Genomic DNA, 15,598 nt, shown 5'->3' on the forward strand with positions numbered 1-15,598 from the left:
CAGGTATAATTCCAACTCTCGGAATCATATTCCGACCTCGATATCAAAAAAGTCCACTTACGGTCCAAATCTCCAAAAATTCGACTTTCGCTATTTCAAGCCTAAATCAGCTACAAACCTCGGATTTATAGTTCGGACACACTGCTAAGTCCAAAATCACTCAACGGAGCTAATGGAACCGATGAAACTCCATTCCGGAGTCGTCTTCACATAGTTCCGACTACAGTCAAAATTCTAAGACTTAAGCTTCCGTTTTAGGGACTAAGTGTCCCAAATCACTCTGAAACATCTGGTAACCGAATTCAACCACGCACGCAAGTTAATACACATAATATGAAGCTGCTCAGGGCCTTATACCGCCGGACGGGACAAGTGTATGCATTCCTCTTCCTCATTTATAAAGAGGACAACATTATCATTGTTTTACACCATGGCGGTTTTGTTGTCGTCATTCTTCTGGCCACTGCTTTCACCTTTGCCCTTATTTGGATTTGGGCAATCTCTTTTGAAGTGACCTGGTTGATCACAATTATAGAAATTTCTGGCTCTTGATTTGGATTGGTTCTCACACGAGCTCCGGATCTACCATAGTTGCTCGAAATCCTTTGGTAACTTCTGCCTCTACCTTATGTTATGAGAGCCTGTTCTTGATTTTTATTCTTCTTTCTCATCTTATCATTGAGTAGAAGAGCCGATGTGACGTCTTTCAACTCAATGGTAGTCTTACCGTGCAAGATGGTTGTTGCCAAATTATCATACGAAGATGGCAACGAGTTCAATAGCAAGATGACTTTATCTTCTTCCTCGATTTTCACTCTGAGGTTGGCGAGCTGTGTGATTAGTCCGTTAAACACATTTAAATGTGAAAAATAATTCGTACCTTCACCCATGTGTAGGGCGTATAGTTTCTTCTTCAGGTACAATTTATTTGTCAGTGTTTTGGACATGTATAGGCTTTTCAACCTTGTCCAAATGCAACATGCGATGTCTTCATCAATGATGTCATTTACCACATCATCTGATAAGTGCAACCTGATTGCACTAGCAGCCCCTTCATCCAAGTCAGCCCAATCCTCAGCTTTTATGGTATCAGGCTTTTTGGCATCAACATCTAGTACCTTGTGTAATCCTTATTGGATGAGTAGGTCCATCATCCTTCTTTGCCATGTTGAGAAACCACTATCTCCGTTAATTTTGCTACCTCGTACTTTACTCCGGACATTTTTATTTTTCACCGAGTATAGTACTACCGATAATGAATAGTATTTCTGTGAACAAGCAGAACCTGTGCTATGATATTAGTTGTTGGGAATAAACCCCGTCATAAATAATATTCATGGTAATAAAAGCATAATAATAACATAGAACCGAGATACGGTAATTAACAAGAATAAAAGAGTGACAACGACATCAAGATTTTTTACGTGAAAAACCCTTTTGAATAAGGAAAAAAACCACGGCCCCTATAGGAGCAATTGATTCACTATATCAAGGAATTTTACACTTTGTAGGTCCAAGTAAAATACTCCAAAGACCACTACAACACTCAAAAGAAATAACCCTCTTTTGATATTCCCACCTCACTACAATATCGCTCACTCTCTATTTTTCTCACAGACTAATTTCTTATACTATGTCTGTGATGCCTCACTCTTTCTCTCTATATCTTTGTTGGTGTGTTTTACAATGAGAGCAAGACACCTATGTATAGTATTTAGAATTGCTTCATTGATGTAATGAATGATGTCATGAGCTTGTCAAGAGTCAAATATTCATTATGAAACCAAGGAAATATTTGCCATAAAATCTTCCTTATTATTCCTTTAGTTGGCTTGACATTTCAAAGCCAAAGAAAGATGTCTTCCTTACACATGTGATGGACCCGTCACCTTATGCATTATGTTCAGACAGTCTAGTCTCTTTTTAAGTGTCAAGTTTGCATAACACAATATAGAGTTCCTTATGTTTGTCGATACGTTAGACTCCCTTTCATGAGAAGCTTATACTTTATATGTTAAGGCAAGTGCGCCCACAAGTTTACGATTTCAATATATCATATGTGTGTTCAGACTCCGAATGTCTTGTGTTAAGGATCATAAGGGCAGTAAGTATGTAATGGCTATCTTGTTTCCGTTTCCTTGGCATGACTCCATATCACGTGTTTCCTCCTAAACGAATTGCTAAACAATGAGATGTCATGAAGCTTTCATTCATATACTTGATATCCCTTATCTCCCTTCAACAGAAATTGATCCTATAGTATTTGAGCCTTCGTACGGTTTCGTAAAATTCCTAGTGTTGTCAAAGTATTTAGATTTCTTTATATGAAGGATCTGTAACATACTTGTATCAAGGAATTGTTCACATAGATAACTACTTTAATAAGTTATGAACATGTTCCAGAAGCTATGAAACAAGAACCTTGTTAAGTTACCATTATGTATATTTATCTAGATGATATATGAAGGTCGTGCCTCGCACGAGGCCCAATAGGGTCTATTTATCTATATGATATATGAAGGCAGTGCCTTGTACGGGGCCCAATAGGGTCTATTTATATATATATATAATACTCCCCCGTTTCAATTTAGATGAGGAACTTTAACTCGACACGGAGTTTAAGAAAAATAAGAAGACTTTTGAAACTTATGGTCTTAAAATCTTAAGGGGTAAAAGTTTTGTGGGGCCATGATATTTGTGTGGTTATAAAAGCTTCTCATTAAGGATAAAATGGGTAAAATAAAAAGTTTAAAGTTGAATTATTTCTAAATTTAAAAATGTATAATTTTTTTTGGAACAGATTAAAAAGGAAAGTACCTCATCTAATTTGATATGGAAGGTCGTGTCTCGCATAGGACGTGCGGGTGTATATATATATATATATATATATATACATACATATGAAAGAATGCTTTCACATGTTATGTACCCTACATGGCTTATTATATTCCAGAACTAAAAGAATCTATAAGTTAAGTAATGGTTCATATTAAGATAGGACAACAGTGCTCTCCCCGGTCATAGGACAACATTAAAGAATCTACACTGTTGTAGCTGTCCAAATTCAATGCCTTTGTAGAAAAGATTTTATTTTCAAGCTAAGATTAAACAATTATAATTTGAAAGAGGGGCTTGACAATTTTATAATATCATAGGTTATCATTCCGGACGAGAATTTAAAATTACAATACCAATCAAGGATAGAGAAAAAGGTATTATAATTTAGGTTATTTTAATTTGTGATCCACATTAATGTGTAGTCTGTAAATAAGCTTTATTTCTGTTGCTTTTGAAGGGGAAAATCTTATTGGAGGTTGAAAATGAACCAAAAAAGCAGAAGACAAAAGGAATGATCAAAGAAAAGGTAAGTTGATTTAGAGTTTAATAGATACATAAATGAACTGTCCTTTTTAAACTTTAAAATTGGACATGTTAAATAGAATGTAACTTTTCTTTTCCAAAAAACACATAGAGATCTGCTGATGTCTCATTGGATAACTTGGAAGACTCCGAGGAGGATAAACATGTCACTGATGGTGTTAAGAGAAGAAAGAAAAGGAACCTAATCCTATATAATTCTATTATTTCCACTCAAAGTTGAAGCTTATATGTGACTTTCATTAATTTAAAGTTTCTGTTTTATTGTATCTTTGTTATTTCTGGGGACCCCTTTTAAATAATGTACTTGTTTACCCGAAAAATCGAATAGAGTTGAATTTATACGCAGCTCTAAAGATATGTGGTATAACTTTGACACAAATGGCTAGCGGGAAATAGAAATATCCAATCTTGGCTATAAAGAATGAAAGATAACACAGTATAAAAGAGGAAAATAAATGAACAAAACAAGATGAAGTAATGGAGCTCAAAAGGTTCATCTTTCAATATGAGAAAATATGATTCTTGTTACAATGTGAACAAAAAGATGCCTTTGAAGAAATGTAGTCATCCTCTTTATAGTGGAGGATCCTACTTTAGATATAACTAAAAATACATAGTGGGTAACCCATGATAAATCAACCTTTCCCTAATTTCTGCCGAGATTCTCTCCCTTAGTGCGATTGCAACGGCTTTTGTCTGTGAGTTGGAGCTTGATCGGACTCGGTGATGGTCGGCATTATTTTTAGATCTCGATGCGGACTTTAGCTTGATGCTGACTCGGGGTCTGGTAATGACTCGGACTCGATGTCGGTTGGTCTTTGCCCCTTAAGCTCGTTTCCATAACATCTCATCATAGTTCGATTCGGACCCGAGCTCAAGTATGACTTCGAATTCGGTGTTTGATTTATCCTTGAACATCGAAGCTCGTTCGTGCCTTCTTTGGATCCCATCTCGATATTATAAAGACTTTCTTCGATCCATTATGTTTCGATCTCAATCAGACGTACGAAGGCCAAAATCAGTTTCGACCGTATACAGATAGTCTCCTCGTTTCTCGAAAAGGATATTGCGAGAAACGATATGATTTCTCAATGGCTCGATTGGATATGCACTGACATTCACATCGAGCCCGTTCATGACTTACGTGATAGATGTCCCGTCAATTTAGTTTACCAAGGCATTTAATGCATGCGAGAAGGTGGTCGGCCACCGTTGATATTGAACCGCCATTGCTTTAATCTATAAATAGCCATCCCTTTTACCATTTATCACTTTTACATCTTCAATCTTCCAAATTTTCCAAGTTCTTTTTCGTATCCTCTGAGTTTATTCGCAAATCTGTGATTCCTCTCTGCAAAAATCCTTCTTCAAAACTACCAAATCTTTGTCACTTTCTTCTATTCTTGAGCTTTAAATTCAAAAATGGCGAAAACATCACAAACCATTCCTCAAAAAGATAAAGCTTCTTCTTCACAGTCTGCCGCCGACGAAACACCGGTAGAGCCATGACCCATGGAGTGCGTTCCTGGGGCATGTGTTCTTACCTCTGATTTTAAGGTTGATAAAGGCTCATCGGTTCCCGGCCGATGTGAGCCAGTATTGACTTCTGCCATCAATACCAAATAACCCTAGGCCAGGTCCATCCTTCTTTTTGGCGTATCGTTATTTTGATCCGATACTTTGTGAACAAACTTGAGGGGATGCCGTTCACCCTCGACCATCTCATCCGATTGTACCGTCCTCGCCTTTTTCGAGGAGGGTTAATAAAACTTCAGCGTCGGGCTACCAAGGCTTTGTTCTCGAGTATATACGAGGATAGGGATCAAGGCTGGATGGGAAGGTTTATTCGAGTAAGGACTTCGGACCTATTTCCGACTGAAAAGATGCCTTTTCCCGAGGAGTGGAACATGAAGCGTAAGTGTAATTCTGCTATTATTTCCTACTATTTTGCCCTTTCATTTCTTTTCTCACCGATATCCCCCTTTTTGTGATGCATCAGTTCCCTGGATGCCCGGCACAGTTCCCGATCTCAAGAACTGGGTACGAGATCTGGTTTCGACCTCCACATATGCCGAGCGCTCATGGCGTGATTTGTCAAAGGGCCAATAGGAGGCCAAAAATCATAGTAAGCCCCTTTCTCATATCTTTTGGTAGTTCGAACGAGATGCTTTCCATATACTTCAATAAATTTTCCCGTATGTAGGTGTGGGAAAAGATGCAGTTTTGAGGCCTTCGTCCGTCGAGGAAGAGGCTTCGGCGCCCGTTCCAAAGATGGTGTAGGATAATAAGAGGAAAAGGGCCTCCGTTCCCGAAGATCTAAAATCGAAGAAGAGGACTGCTCATAAGCCGAAGAAGAATACCATTTCTTTGACCGTAGAATCAGTTCTGCATCTAAGGGATGACAATGAAGAAGAAAAAGAAAATGACGGGCCCGCGCTGGCGGCCTGAATGAAGAAAAGCACCGATGCCCTAAAGGCGACTGAATTGACGGTGATTTATAAGGCTCCACCTCGAATCGAGGAGATATCAGAGGAAGGTTCAGGCAAAGTGCCCGAGTCACTAGAGATCGAGGATGCTTCCTACCGAAGTCAACAAACGGTGGGTACATCGGAAGGGGCCGATCCTGAAGCTCTCCGAACTGAGGAGAACGCCCTAAGAGAGTCGCCTGGGGCAAAAGTAATCGGAGAGTCGCCCACTCTCCTTGACTTTTCCGAAGGGGCTATGAGAGAAGCCCAAGCTTTGTGGGCCCTCGAGATGAGCCGGTCTCATGAAGGGGAGGACCCTTTCCGTGATCTGTTTACTGGGGTCGAGGACGCTGCTGGCCCTAGTGATGTGTCATACCTTCTCTGTGAAGTGCAGCTAGCTCTAAATCGGGTAAGCTCTTAACTCTCTTTGTTGGTATTATTTTTCATGTTTTACTATTCTTTCCTAACTTCTTTTCTTCCTTCTTCGCAGGACGTGGCGGTTCATCGAGAAGGATGTTTTCGATCTCGAGCTGAGCTGCATCGGTTCGAGATCGATCTTCAACGGCTCACGGAGGAGAGAAACTCCCTTAAACTCCTCTTAGGGCAAAGGGGAGAGGAAATCAAAGACCTCTGAGCTGAGTTGGCCAAGGCTCACCAAGATCAAACCGATCAGTCTGAGCAGGTAATGATACTTTTAAAAGCCTATGGGCCCGATACCGGAATGATGGCTAATATTTCGGTCTCACAGCTACAGCAGAAAATTTAGATGATTGGGAAACTTCGTGAGGAGGTTGATATGATAAAAGCGGAGTCCTTGAAGTGGAAAGAAGGTATGGACCGCTTTGCTGCAGAGAAAGAGGCTGCTCGAGCCCAATTGTCATCGACCGAAAACTAGCTTCAAAGTATAAAGGAGAAAAGCTTGGTTCATGTAAGAAGAATAGAGGAGCTCGAGGCTCGGTTGGCCTCTGAACTCGCTAAGGCCGAATCTGACGCCGAAAAAGCAAAGGCCGATGTGGATACATTCGTCGCTGTTTATCGGGCTGATGCTGAAGCTTCTCAGGTACAAGCAAGAGAGGCAACTGAGATTTCCAACACTCAAGCCCATTGGGTTGCTGAGCTTGCTAAGTGCCGATCTTGGATGGAGACCCTCGAGGAGATCCACGCTCGAGGTTTTGACCTTACTGAAGAGATAAAAAGGGCTTAGGAGCTCGAAGTCGATGTTGAAGCCTTGGCTTCTGATGATGATGATGATGATGATGATGGGAGCAAGAGCGCGTCCGAGAGCGGGGAGGAGCCCGATGGAGAATATACCGCCCCCGGAAATAACCAAGAAACTTAGTCCCTTAGTTTCTATTTCGGATGTTGCAAACAATCATGTAAACAATCCTGTAAATATATACAAATATATTTTCTTTTCCCATCTTGCCTCTGTTTTATTTTCTGTCTTGTGAAGGTTTTATTTTATTCATGCCTTATGAATGTTTTCATAAGGCTTTAGGCAATTTAATTGAATTCGGACTTTGTAGCCTTTATATCCGAGTGAGCTTTTTCGAACTCGAAGTAATGTAGCCCGTAGGCTTAGTGATTTTGAACTTGAAGTATTGTAGCCCGTAGGCTTAGTAGTCAAGTGAGTGATTTTGAACTCGAAGTAATGTAGCCCGTAGGCTTATTAGTCGAGTGAATGATTTCGAACTTGATGTAATGTAGCCCGTACGCTTAATAGTCGAGTGAGTGATTTCGAACTCGAAGTAATGTAGCCCGTAGGCTTAGTAGTCGAGTGAGTGATTTCGAACTCGAAGTAATGTGGGTCGTAGGCTTAATAATCGAGTGAGTAATTTCAAACTCGAAGTAATGTAGCCCGTAGGCTTAGTAGTCGAGTGAGTGATTTAGAACTCGAAGTAATGTAGCCCATAGGCTTAGTAGTCGAGTGAGTGATTTCGAACTCGAAGTAATGTAGCCGGCTGGCTTAATAGTCAAGTGAGTGATTTTGAACTCGAAGTAATGTAGCCCGCAGGCTTAGTAGTCGAGTGAGTGATTTCGAACTCGAAGTAATGTAGCCCGTAGACTTAGTAGTCGAGTGAGTGTTTTCGAACTCGAAGTAATCTAGCCCATAGGTTTAATAGTCGAGTGAGTGATTTCGAACTCGAAGTAATGTAGCCCGTAGGCTTAGTAGTCGAGTGAGTGATTTCGAACTCGAAGTAATATGGCCCGTAGGCTTAATAGTCGAGTGAGTGATTTCAAACTCGAAGTAATGTAGCCCGTAGGCTTAATAGTCGAGTGAGTGATAACTCGAAGTAATGTAGCCTGTAGGCTTAGTAGTTGAGTGAGTGATTTCGAACTCGAAGTAATGTGTCTTGTAGGCTTAATAGTAGAGTGAGTGATTTCAAACTCGAAGTAATGTAGTCCGTGGGCTTAATAGATCATCCCCGAGTGAGAATGGTTGCTCGAACTCAAGTTGGTGTAGCCCTTGGGCTTTATAGTTGAGTGAGTATTGCTTGAACTCGTTGATTTATCTTAAGCATGTTTGCATAATAAATCTCGAAATAAGGGAATCTTTCTTGGATATAAGATATCGGTAAAGAAGAAATTTTTCTTTGTAAGTCATTATACATATGTCCATGTTTTGCGTCAGGGCTCGAGCCAACTATATGAGCATGGTTCATTTTGACCATTTGGCTCTTACAATTTTTCCTATTGGAACCCTGTTGTTATGAAGTAACTTTATTGCATCAAACTTGATATATTTGAGGGCTAATACCCCGCCAGTATTCGAGGTCGATTGTAAAGAGGCCCCGGATACTGTCGAATTATTTCTAAGTTAGCACAATCAATGGTTGCCTCATTAAAAACCTTGCCGAAAAACCCATTTGGGATAAAACCGGTGTAAGGGAAAAAGAGTGCAACGCGTGCTTTCAGACCTAGGGCTTCGTATTAAAGGATCCATCCTAGCTCCTGATCGGACTCCTGCATGGGTTAGTTTCGAAATATAAACGAATATGGGAGGGTCGTACCTTAGAAATAGTATCGTTTTAGGTGCGACATATTCCAATTGCTTGATAGTTGTTTGCCGTTTATAATACCGAGCTTGTAGGATCCTTTTCCGACGTTTTCGAGAACCTGATACAGTCCTTCCCAGTTTGGACCTAGTTTTCCTTAGTTTGGATTTCGGGTACTGAGGGTGACTTTCCTTAGCCCTAAGTCCCCGAGTTTAAAATGGTGAAGCTTGGTTCTTCGATTATTGTATCTTTCTATTCGCTGCTTTTGGGCTGCCAATTGGACGAGAGCAGCTTCTCATTTTTCATTCGATAATTCGAGGCTTGTGTTCATAGCCTCGTTATTTGACTCTTCTGTTGTATATCGAAACCTGGGACTGGGTTCCCCGACTTTGACTGGAATCAAGGCTTCGGAGCCATATACTAAGGAGAACGGGGTTGCCCCCGTACTAGATTTTGATGTTGTTTGATATGGCCAAAGAACTTCGTGTAGGATTTCTCTCGATTTTCCCTTAGCGTCGTTCAGCCTTTTCTTTAGGTTTTGAATGATAGTTTTGTTCGTTGATTTGGCCTGTCCATGCCCACTAGGGTGATAAAGTATTGATAATATCCTTTTTATTTTGTGGTCTTCGAGGAATTTAGTCACTTTGCTGCCGGCAAACTGTTTCCCATTTTCACATACTATTTCGGCGGGTATCCCGAATCGACATACGATATGATCCCAGATAAAGTCTATGACCTCTTCTCTCTTACTTTCACAAACGCTTGTGCTTCAACCCTTTTAGAGAAATAGTCAGTCATAAATAAAATGAACTTAGCTTTACCTGGGGCCGATGGCAGAGGGCCAACGATATCCATTCCCCATTTCATGAATGGCTATGGGGATAGGACTGAGTGAAGTTACTCTCCGGGCTGATGGATCATTGGTGTAAACCTTTGACATTTGTCACATTTTCGAACAAACTCCTTTGCATCTTTGTCCATATAGATCCAATAATACCCTGCCCTGATTATCTTTCGGACTAATAAATTGGCACCGGAGTGATTTCCACAAGTGCCCTCGTGCACCTCACCTAAGACGTAGTCAGTGTCTCCTGGACCTAAGCATACTGCCAATGGTCCATCAAATGTCCTTCGGTATAATGTTCCATCTGCAGTCAATGTGAATCGAGTAGCTTTGGTTCGTAGGGCCCTCGAATTCTTAGGGTCCGATGTGAGCTTTCCATTATGTAAGTATTCAATATACTTATTCCTCTAATCCCAGGTTAAGCTTGTAGAATTTATCTCGGCATGACCTTCTTCGATTACGGATATCGAGAGTTGAACGACAGCCCCCGAGCTTATCTCGCCTTCCTCGACCAATGATCCCAAATTTGCAAGTGTATCGGCCTCACTGTTTGTTCTCGTGGAACATGCTGTAAAGTCCATTCTTTGAAATGGTGCAAAGTGACCTACAGTTTGTCCAAATACCTTTGCATTCTATCCTCTCGAACTTCAAAGGTTTTGTTTACTTGATTTACCACCAGTAAAGAGTCACATTTGGCTTCAATGTCTTCCGCTCCCAAGCTTTTAGCTAGCTCGAGACCTAGTAGTTTTTAGCTAGCTCCCAATCATGGCCTCATACTCGGCCTCATTGTTAGTCAACCTAGTAGTTTTGATAGATTGCCTAATGGTGCTACCCGTGAGCGGCTTTAAAACGATGCCTAGCCCGGACCCCTTTACGTTTGAAGCCCCATCCGTAATAAGGGTCCATACCCCCGATGATGAACCAGATTTCAATAAGAGTTCTTTTTCAAATTCGGGTACGAGTGTCGGTGTGAAATCAGCCATGAAGTTTGCTAAAATTCGAGATTTGATGGCCGTACGGGGTTGATATTAGATATCGTATCAACTGAGTTTGACGGACCATTTGGCCAATCATCCTGATAGTTCGGGCTTGTGCAAAATATTATGAAGTGGGTAAGTGGTCAATATGCATTTGGGGTGATATTGAAAGTACGATCTTTACTTTCTAGAGGCGCTTATCAGTGCAAGTATCAATTTTTGTAAGTGTGGATATCTAGTTTTTGCTTCTCCTAAGGTTTGACTTACATAATAAACGGGAAATTGCGTACCTTGCTTTTCTCGAAGTAGGACACCACTTAGCACGATTTCCGATACTGCCAAGTACAAGCAAAGTTTTTCGTCTATTTTTGGAGTATGAAGCAGTGGTAGGCTCGATAGATACCGCTTTAATTCCTCTAATGTCTGTTGGCATTCCGGGGTCCAAGCAAAATCGTTCTTCTTTTTGAGTAGAGAGAAAAATTTGTGACTTCGATCTGACGACCTTGAAATGAATCGGCCTAAGGCAGTAATTCATCCCGTTAGCCTCTGCACGACTTTTACACTATCCACAATGGCGATGTCTTCGATGTCCTTGATTTTATCGGGGTTAATCTCGATCCCCCAATTTGATACCATGAAACCGAGGAACTTGCCCGAACTGACCCCGAAAGCACATTTCTCGGGGTTGAGCTTCATGTTGTATTTCCTTAAAATCTCAAATATTTCCTGCAAATGAGCCAAATGGTCCTCTGCGCGCAGGGTCTTAACTAGCATGTCATCAATATAAACTTCCATTGATTTACCTATTTTTTCCTCGAACATTTTATTTAGTTGGCGTTGGTAAGTAGCTCCTGCATTTTTTTAGCCCAAAGGACATCACATTATAACAATATGTTCCATACTTGGTTACAAATGAAGTCTTTTCCTGGTCTTCCTGGTTCATTTGGATTTGATTATACCCGGAATAGGCATCGAGAAAAGTAAGGATCTCATGGCCGGCTTTGGCATCGATCATGCAATCGATGTTAGGCAGTGGAAAAGAATCTTTGGGGCATGACTTGTTTAAATCCTTGTAATCTACACACATTCTAAGTTTGTTCCCTTTTTTAGGGACTACAACTACATTGGCTAACCATTCAGGATATTTCACCCCCGAATGGACCCTATCTTGAGAAGTTTAGTTACCCCGTCCCTTATGAATACGTGCTTTACCTCGGAATGGGGTATTCTATTTTGCTTTACTGGTTTGAACCTAGGGTCCAGGCTTAGCCGATGCATCGTTATATCCGATGGGATCCCTGTTATATCTAAATGGGACCAATCAAAATAATCTATGTTATCGATAAGAAATTGAATAAGCCTTTTCCTGAGTTCGGGGGTTAATCCCGTTCCCAGGTATACCTTTCATTCGGGCAAATGCTCGATCAGTATGACTTGCTCCAACTCTTCAATAGTTTATTGGGTAGCGTCGTAATCATCGGGAAGCATGAGGGATCGAGGGATCCTTTGATCATTATCTTCATCGATCTTCTGATTTTCTGGTTAGGTTAAAGTTAATGCCTGTGATTGCTATTTGGCATCTCTTTCCCCTTTTGGCAACAACGAGGATATCAGATTCGCTTCCTCGATGGCAAACATTTCTCTTGTGGTCGGTTGTTCTCCGTACGCTATTTTGACTCCCCCCGATGTTGGGAATTTAAGAACCTGGTGTAGGTTTGAAGGTACAACTCTCATGTTCTGGATCCATGGCCTTCCAAAAAGGACGTGTACCTCATGTCGCCTTTGATTATGTGAAACTTCATTTCTTGGATGGTCCCGTCCATGTTTATCGGCAGAATTATCTTGCCTTTGGTGGTTTCACATGCCATATTGAATCCGTTTAGAACCAGGGTTGCGGGTATGACTTGGTCCTGTAGACCGAGCTGTTCTACAACCTTAGATCTAATGATGTTGGCCGAGCTACCTGGATCAATTAACACACGCTTAACTTTAGTTTTATTCATAAGTACGGATATTACCAGTGCATCATTATGAGGTTTTATGACCCTTTCTGCATCTTCATCATTGAAGAACAAAGTTCCTATGGGTGCGTAATCCTGAGTTCGAGGTCACTTTTCTCTCATAATCTATGTCTTAGTGCGTTTAAGCACCGACCATTAAGGGGTATCGACGTCGCCGATGATCATGTGGTTGACATTTTGTTCGTTTTGTTTGCCGAAATCCCTGTTTGTGAAATGGTTCTTCGCCTTTTCATTTAAAAATTCTCGAAGGTGCCCTTTATTGAATAACCGGGCTACCTCCTCTCTTAGTTGTCTGCAATCTTCCGTTCTGTGGCCATGGGTGCCATGATATTCGCATATTTGATTGGGATTCCTCTGGGCAGGGTCGACCTGCATGGGTCGAGGCCATTTAGTATCTTTGATGCGTTTGATAGCCGACACGATGGAAGATGCATCAATACTGAAGTTATATTCTGATAACCGTGATGCTTCCTTAGATCCAATAGGCCTATCGAACCCACTTTTGTTCATCATCCCCTGAGACCCTTGACCTCGATCACTTCTTTTGTTGCTTTGTTCGGGGTTAAGTCTCAATTAATTGATTCTGTGGTTTTCATTATACGGTCGGTATCAGTCCCTGATCGGACCTTGTTCTCGATTGATATCCCTTCGAGCAGCGGGTTTAGACCCCAGCTGATCATCTTCGACTCTAATTTTTGATTGGTACCGATTATGCACGTCGGCCCAAGTGATAGATGGGTACTCGATCAGGTTATGCTTCAACCATCGTGAAGCCGTCGAATTTTGTTCGTTGAACCTTGAGTGAAAGCCTGAACAACCCAATCGTCTGTGACTGGTGGCAGATCCATTCGTTCTATTTGAAAACGATATACGAACTCCCTTTGCATCTCGTTATCCTTTTGTTTAACCTTGAATAGGTCCGACTTCCTGGTCTCGACTTTTATGGCCCCGGCATGTGCTTTTACGAAGGAATATATAAGCATAGCAAAAAAAATCAATAGAATTAGATGGCAAATTATGATACCATATCATTGCTCCCTTTGACAGGGTTTCACCGAATTTCTTCAATAATACGGATTCGATCTCATCATCCTCTAGATCGTTCCCTTTGATGGCACATGTGTATGAGGTGACATGTTCGTTGGGGTCGGTAGTTCCGTTATATTTAGGAATCTCGGGCACGTGAAACTTCTTTGGGATCAGTTTAGGAGCCGCACTTGGGGGGAAAGGCTTTTGTATGAATTTTTTGGAGTCTAAGCCCTTCAATATTGGTGGTGCCCCTGGGATCTGATCAACCCTGGAGTTGTATGTTTCCACCTTTTTGTCATTTTCTTCGATCCTCCTTTATCCCGATTCTATTCATTTGGTCAGTTCTTCGAACGTCCTAGCAATTTCGGGATTAGTCCCCGACTCCTGCTCATTTGATTTCACTACAGCTAGTTCAGTAGTATGGGCGATTTCTCGGGGTTGACTGGGCTCCGGCCTGCTCTGTATCTGGGTTTGAATTTGCAACTGAGCTATCGCTGCCTGTTGAGCTTGCAACATTTTGAAAATCATATGCAAGCTGGCGCCATTTTCCTCGACGTTATGGGTATCTCGAGCTGCAGATCTAGTGCCACCATGTATGCTATTTTTAGGTTCAGAATGTAGGTTCGTCTTAATGGCCACATACGAATTAATGTCTATCGACACTTCGATTCGAGCTCCAATGGCATTGACAAGCGGCCTTTCGGTACTTGGTGTCAAGTTGTTGTTTTCATCTTGAAGACCAGCTTCGTTGTCGATTGGTAAGGCCATTTAATTGATAGTTTAGTCGTTGCTAATCCGAAATCAAAGACACTTTCGGACACAAGCGCAAAACAGCGTGTTTTTGTAGATTCGTATCAAATAACCACTATTATCCTTAGCCCCACGGTGGGCGCTAAACTGTTTACCCAAAAAATCGGATAGAGTTGAATTTATACGTAGTTCTAAAGATATGTGGTATAACTTTGACACAAATGGCTAGAGGGAAATAGAAATATCCAATCTTGACTATAAAGGATAAAAGATAACACAATATAAAAGAGGAAAATGAATGAACAAAACAAGATGAAGTAATGGAGCTCAAAAGGTTAATCTTTCAATATGAGAAAATAGGATTCTTGTTACAATGTGAACAAAAAGCTGCCTTTGCAGAAATGTAGTCATCCTTTTTATAGTGGAGGATCCTACTTTAGATATAATTAAAAATACATAGTGGAGAACCCATGATAAATCAACTTTTTCCTAATTTCCACTAAGATTCTCTCCCTTAGTGCTGTTGCAACGACTCTTGTCTGTGAGCTCGAGCTTGATCAGACTCGGTGCTGGTCGGTATTATTTTTAGATCTCGATGCGGACTTGAGATCGATGCTAACTCGGGGTCTGGTAATGACTCGGGCTCAGTGTCGGTTGGTCTTTGCCCCTTAAGCTCGTTTCCATAACATCTCATCATAGTTCGATTCGGACCCGAGCTCAAGTATGACTTCGAATTCGGTGTTTGATTTATCCTTGAACATCGAAGCTCGTTCGTGCCTTCTTTGGATCCCATCTCGATATTATAAAGACTTTCTTCGATCCATTATGTTTTGATCTCGATTAGACGCACGAAGGCCAAAATCAATTTCGACCGTATACAGTACTCATGAAAATATAATATATATATATATATATATATATATATATATATATATATATATATATATATATAATGTGTTTTTTATTCTTTAACCTAGTGTTTTACCTTGAGCCAGAAGTGGTAACTTGAGTTGGGTTTAACATTTTACGTCGAGACAAAAGCTGGTAATTTGAGTTCTAGTTTCTTCTGTTCTTCTCACCACACTTTCAACGGGACTGGATTTGGTCAGTTGGATGCAAACCTCTATCCATCACT

The 15,598-nt window shown here is 40.9% G+C and overlaps 1 protein-coding gene and 1 long non-coding RNA gene across 2 annotated transcripts in view; both read left to right on the plus strand.

Annotated features, from left to right (window-relative positions):
- LOC107760034 (uncharacterized) overlaps window positions 1–15,598 on the plus strand; it is a 39,960-nt gene that overhangs the window by 22,313 nt on the left and 2,049 nt on the right. The window contains exons 2-3 of the long non-coding RNA XR_001642319.2: window positions 3,156–3,212; window positions 3,296–3,364. This is a non-coding gene — a long non-coding RNA (uncharacterized LOC107760034). The remainder of the gene's footprint in view (window positions 1–3,155; window positions 3,213–3,295; window positions 3,365–15,598) is intronic.
- Window positions 3,374–15,346, plus strand: LOC142166878 (uncharacterized). The gene is made up of 2 exons (XM_075226511.1): window positions 3,374–6,255; window positions 6,337–15,346. Exons 1-2 carry the CDS (start codon window positions 5,830–5,832, stop codon window positions 6,478–6,480), a joined length of 570 nt encoding a protein of 189 aa, XP_075082612.1. The 5' UTR covers window positions 3,374–5,829; the 3' UTR covers window positions 6,481–15,346.

Source organism: Nicotiana tabacum, chromosome 12 (genome assembly GCF_000715075.1).
Source record: "Nicotiana tabacum cultivar K326 chromosome 12, ASM71507v2, whole genome shotgun sequence".
Classification (NCBI taxonomy): Eukaryota; Viridiplantae; Streptophyta; class Magnoliopsida; order Solanales; family Solanaceae; genus Nicotiana; species Nicotiana tabacum.

Coding starts and splice junctions, on each gene's coding strand:
- LOC142166878 (XM_075226511.1), top strand. CDS start 5,830: ATGAAGAAAAGCACCGATGCCCTAAAGGCGACTGAATTGACGGTGATT. Junction 6,256..6,336: donor TGCAGCTAGCTCTAAATCGG/GTAAGCTCTTAA, acceptor CCTTCTTCGCAG/GACGTGGCGGTTCATCGAGA.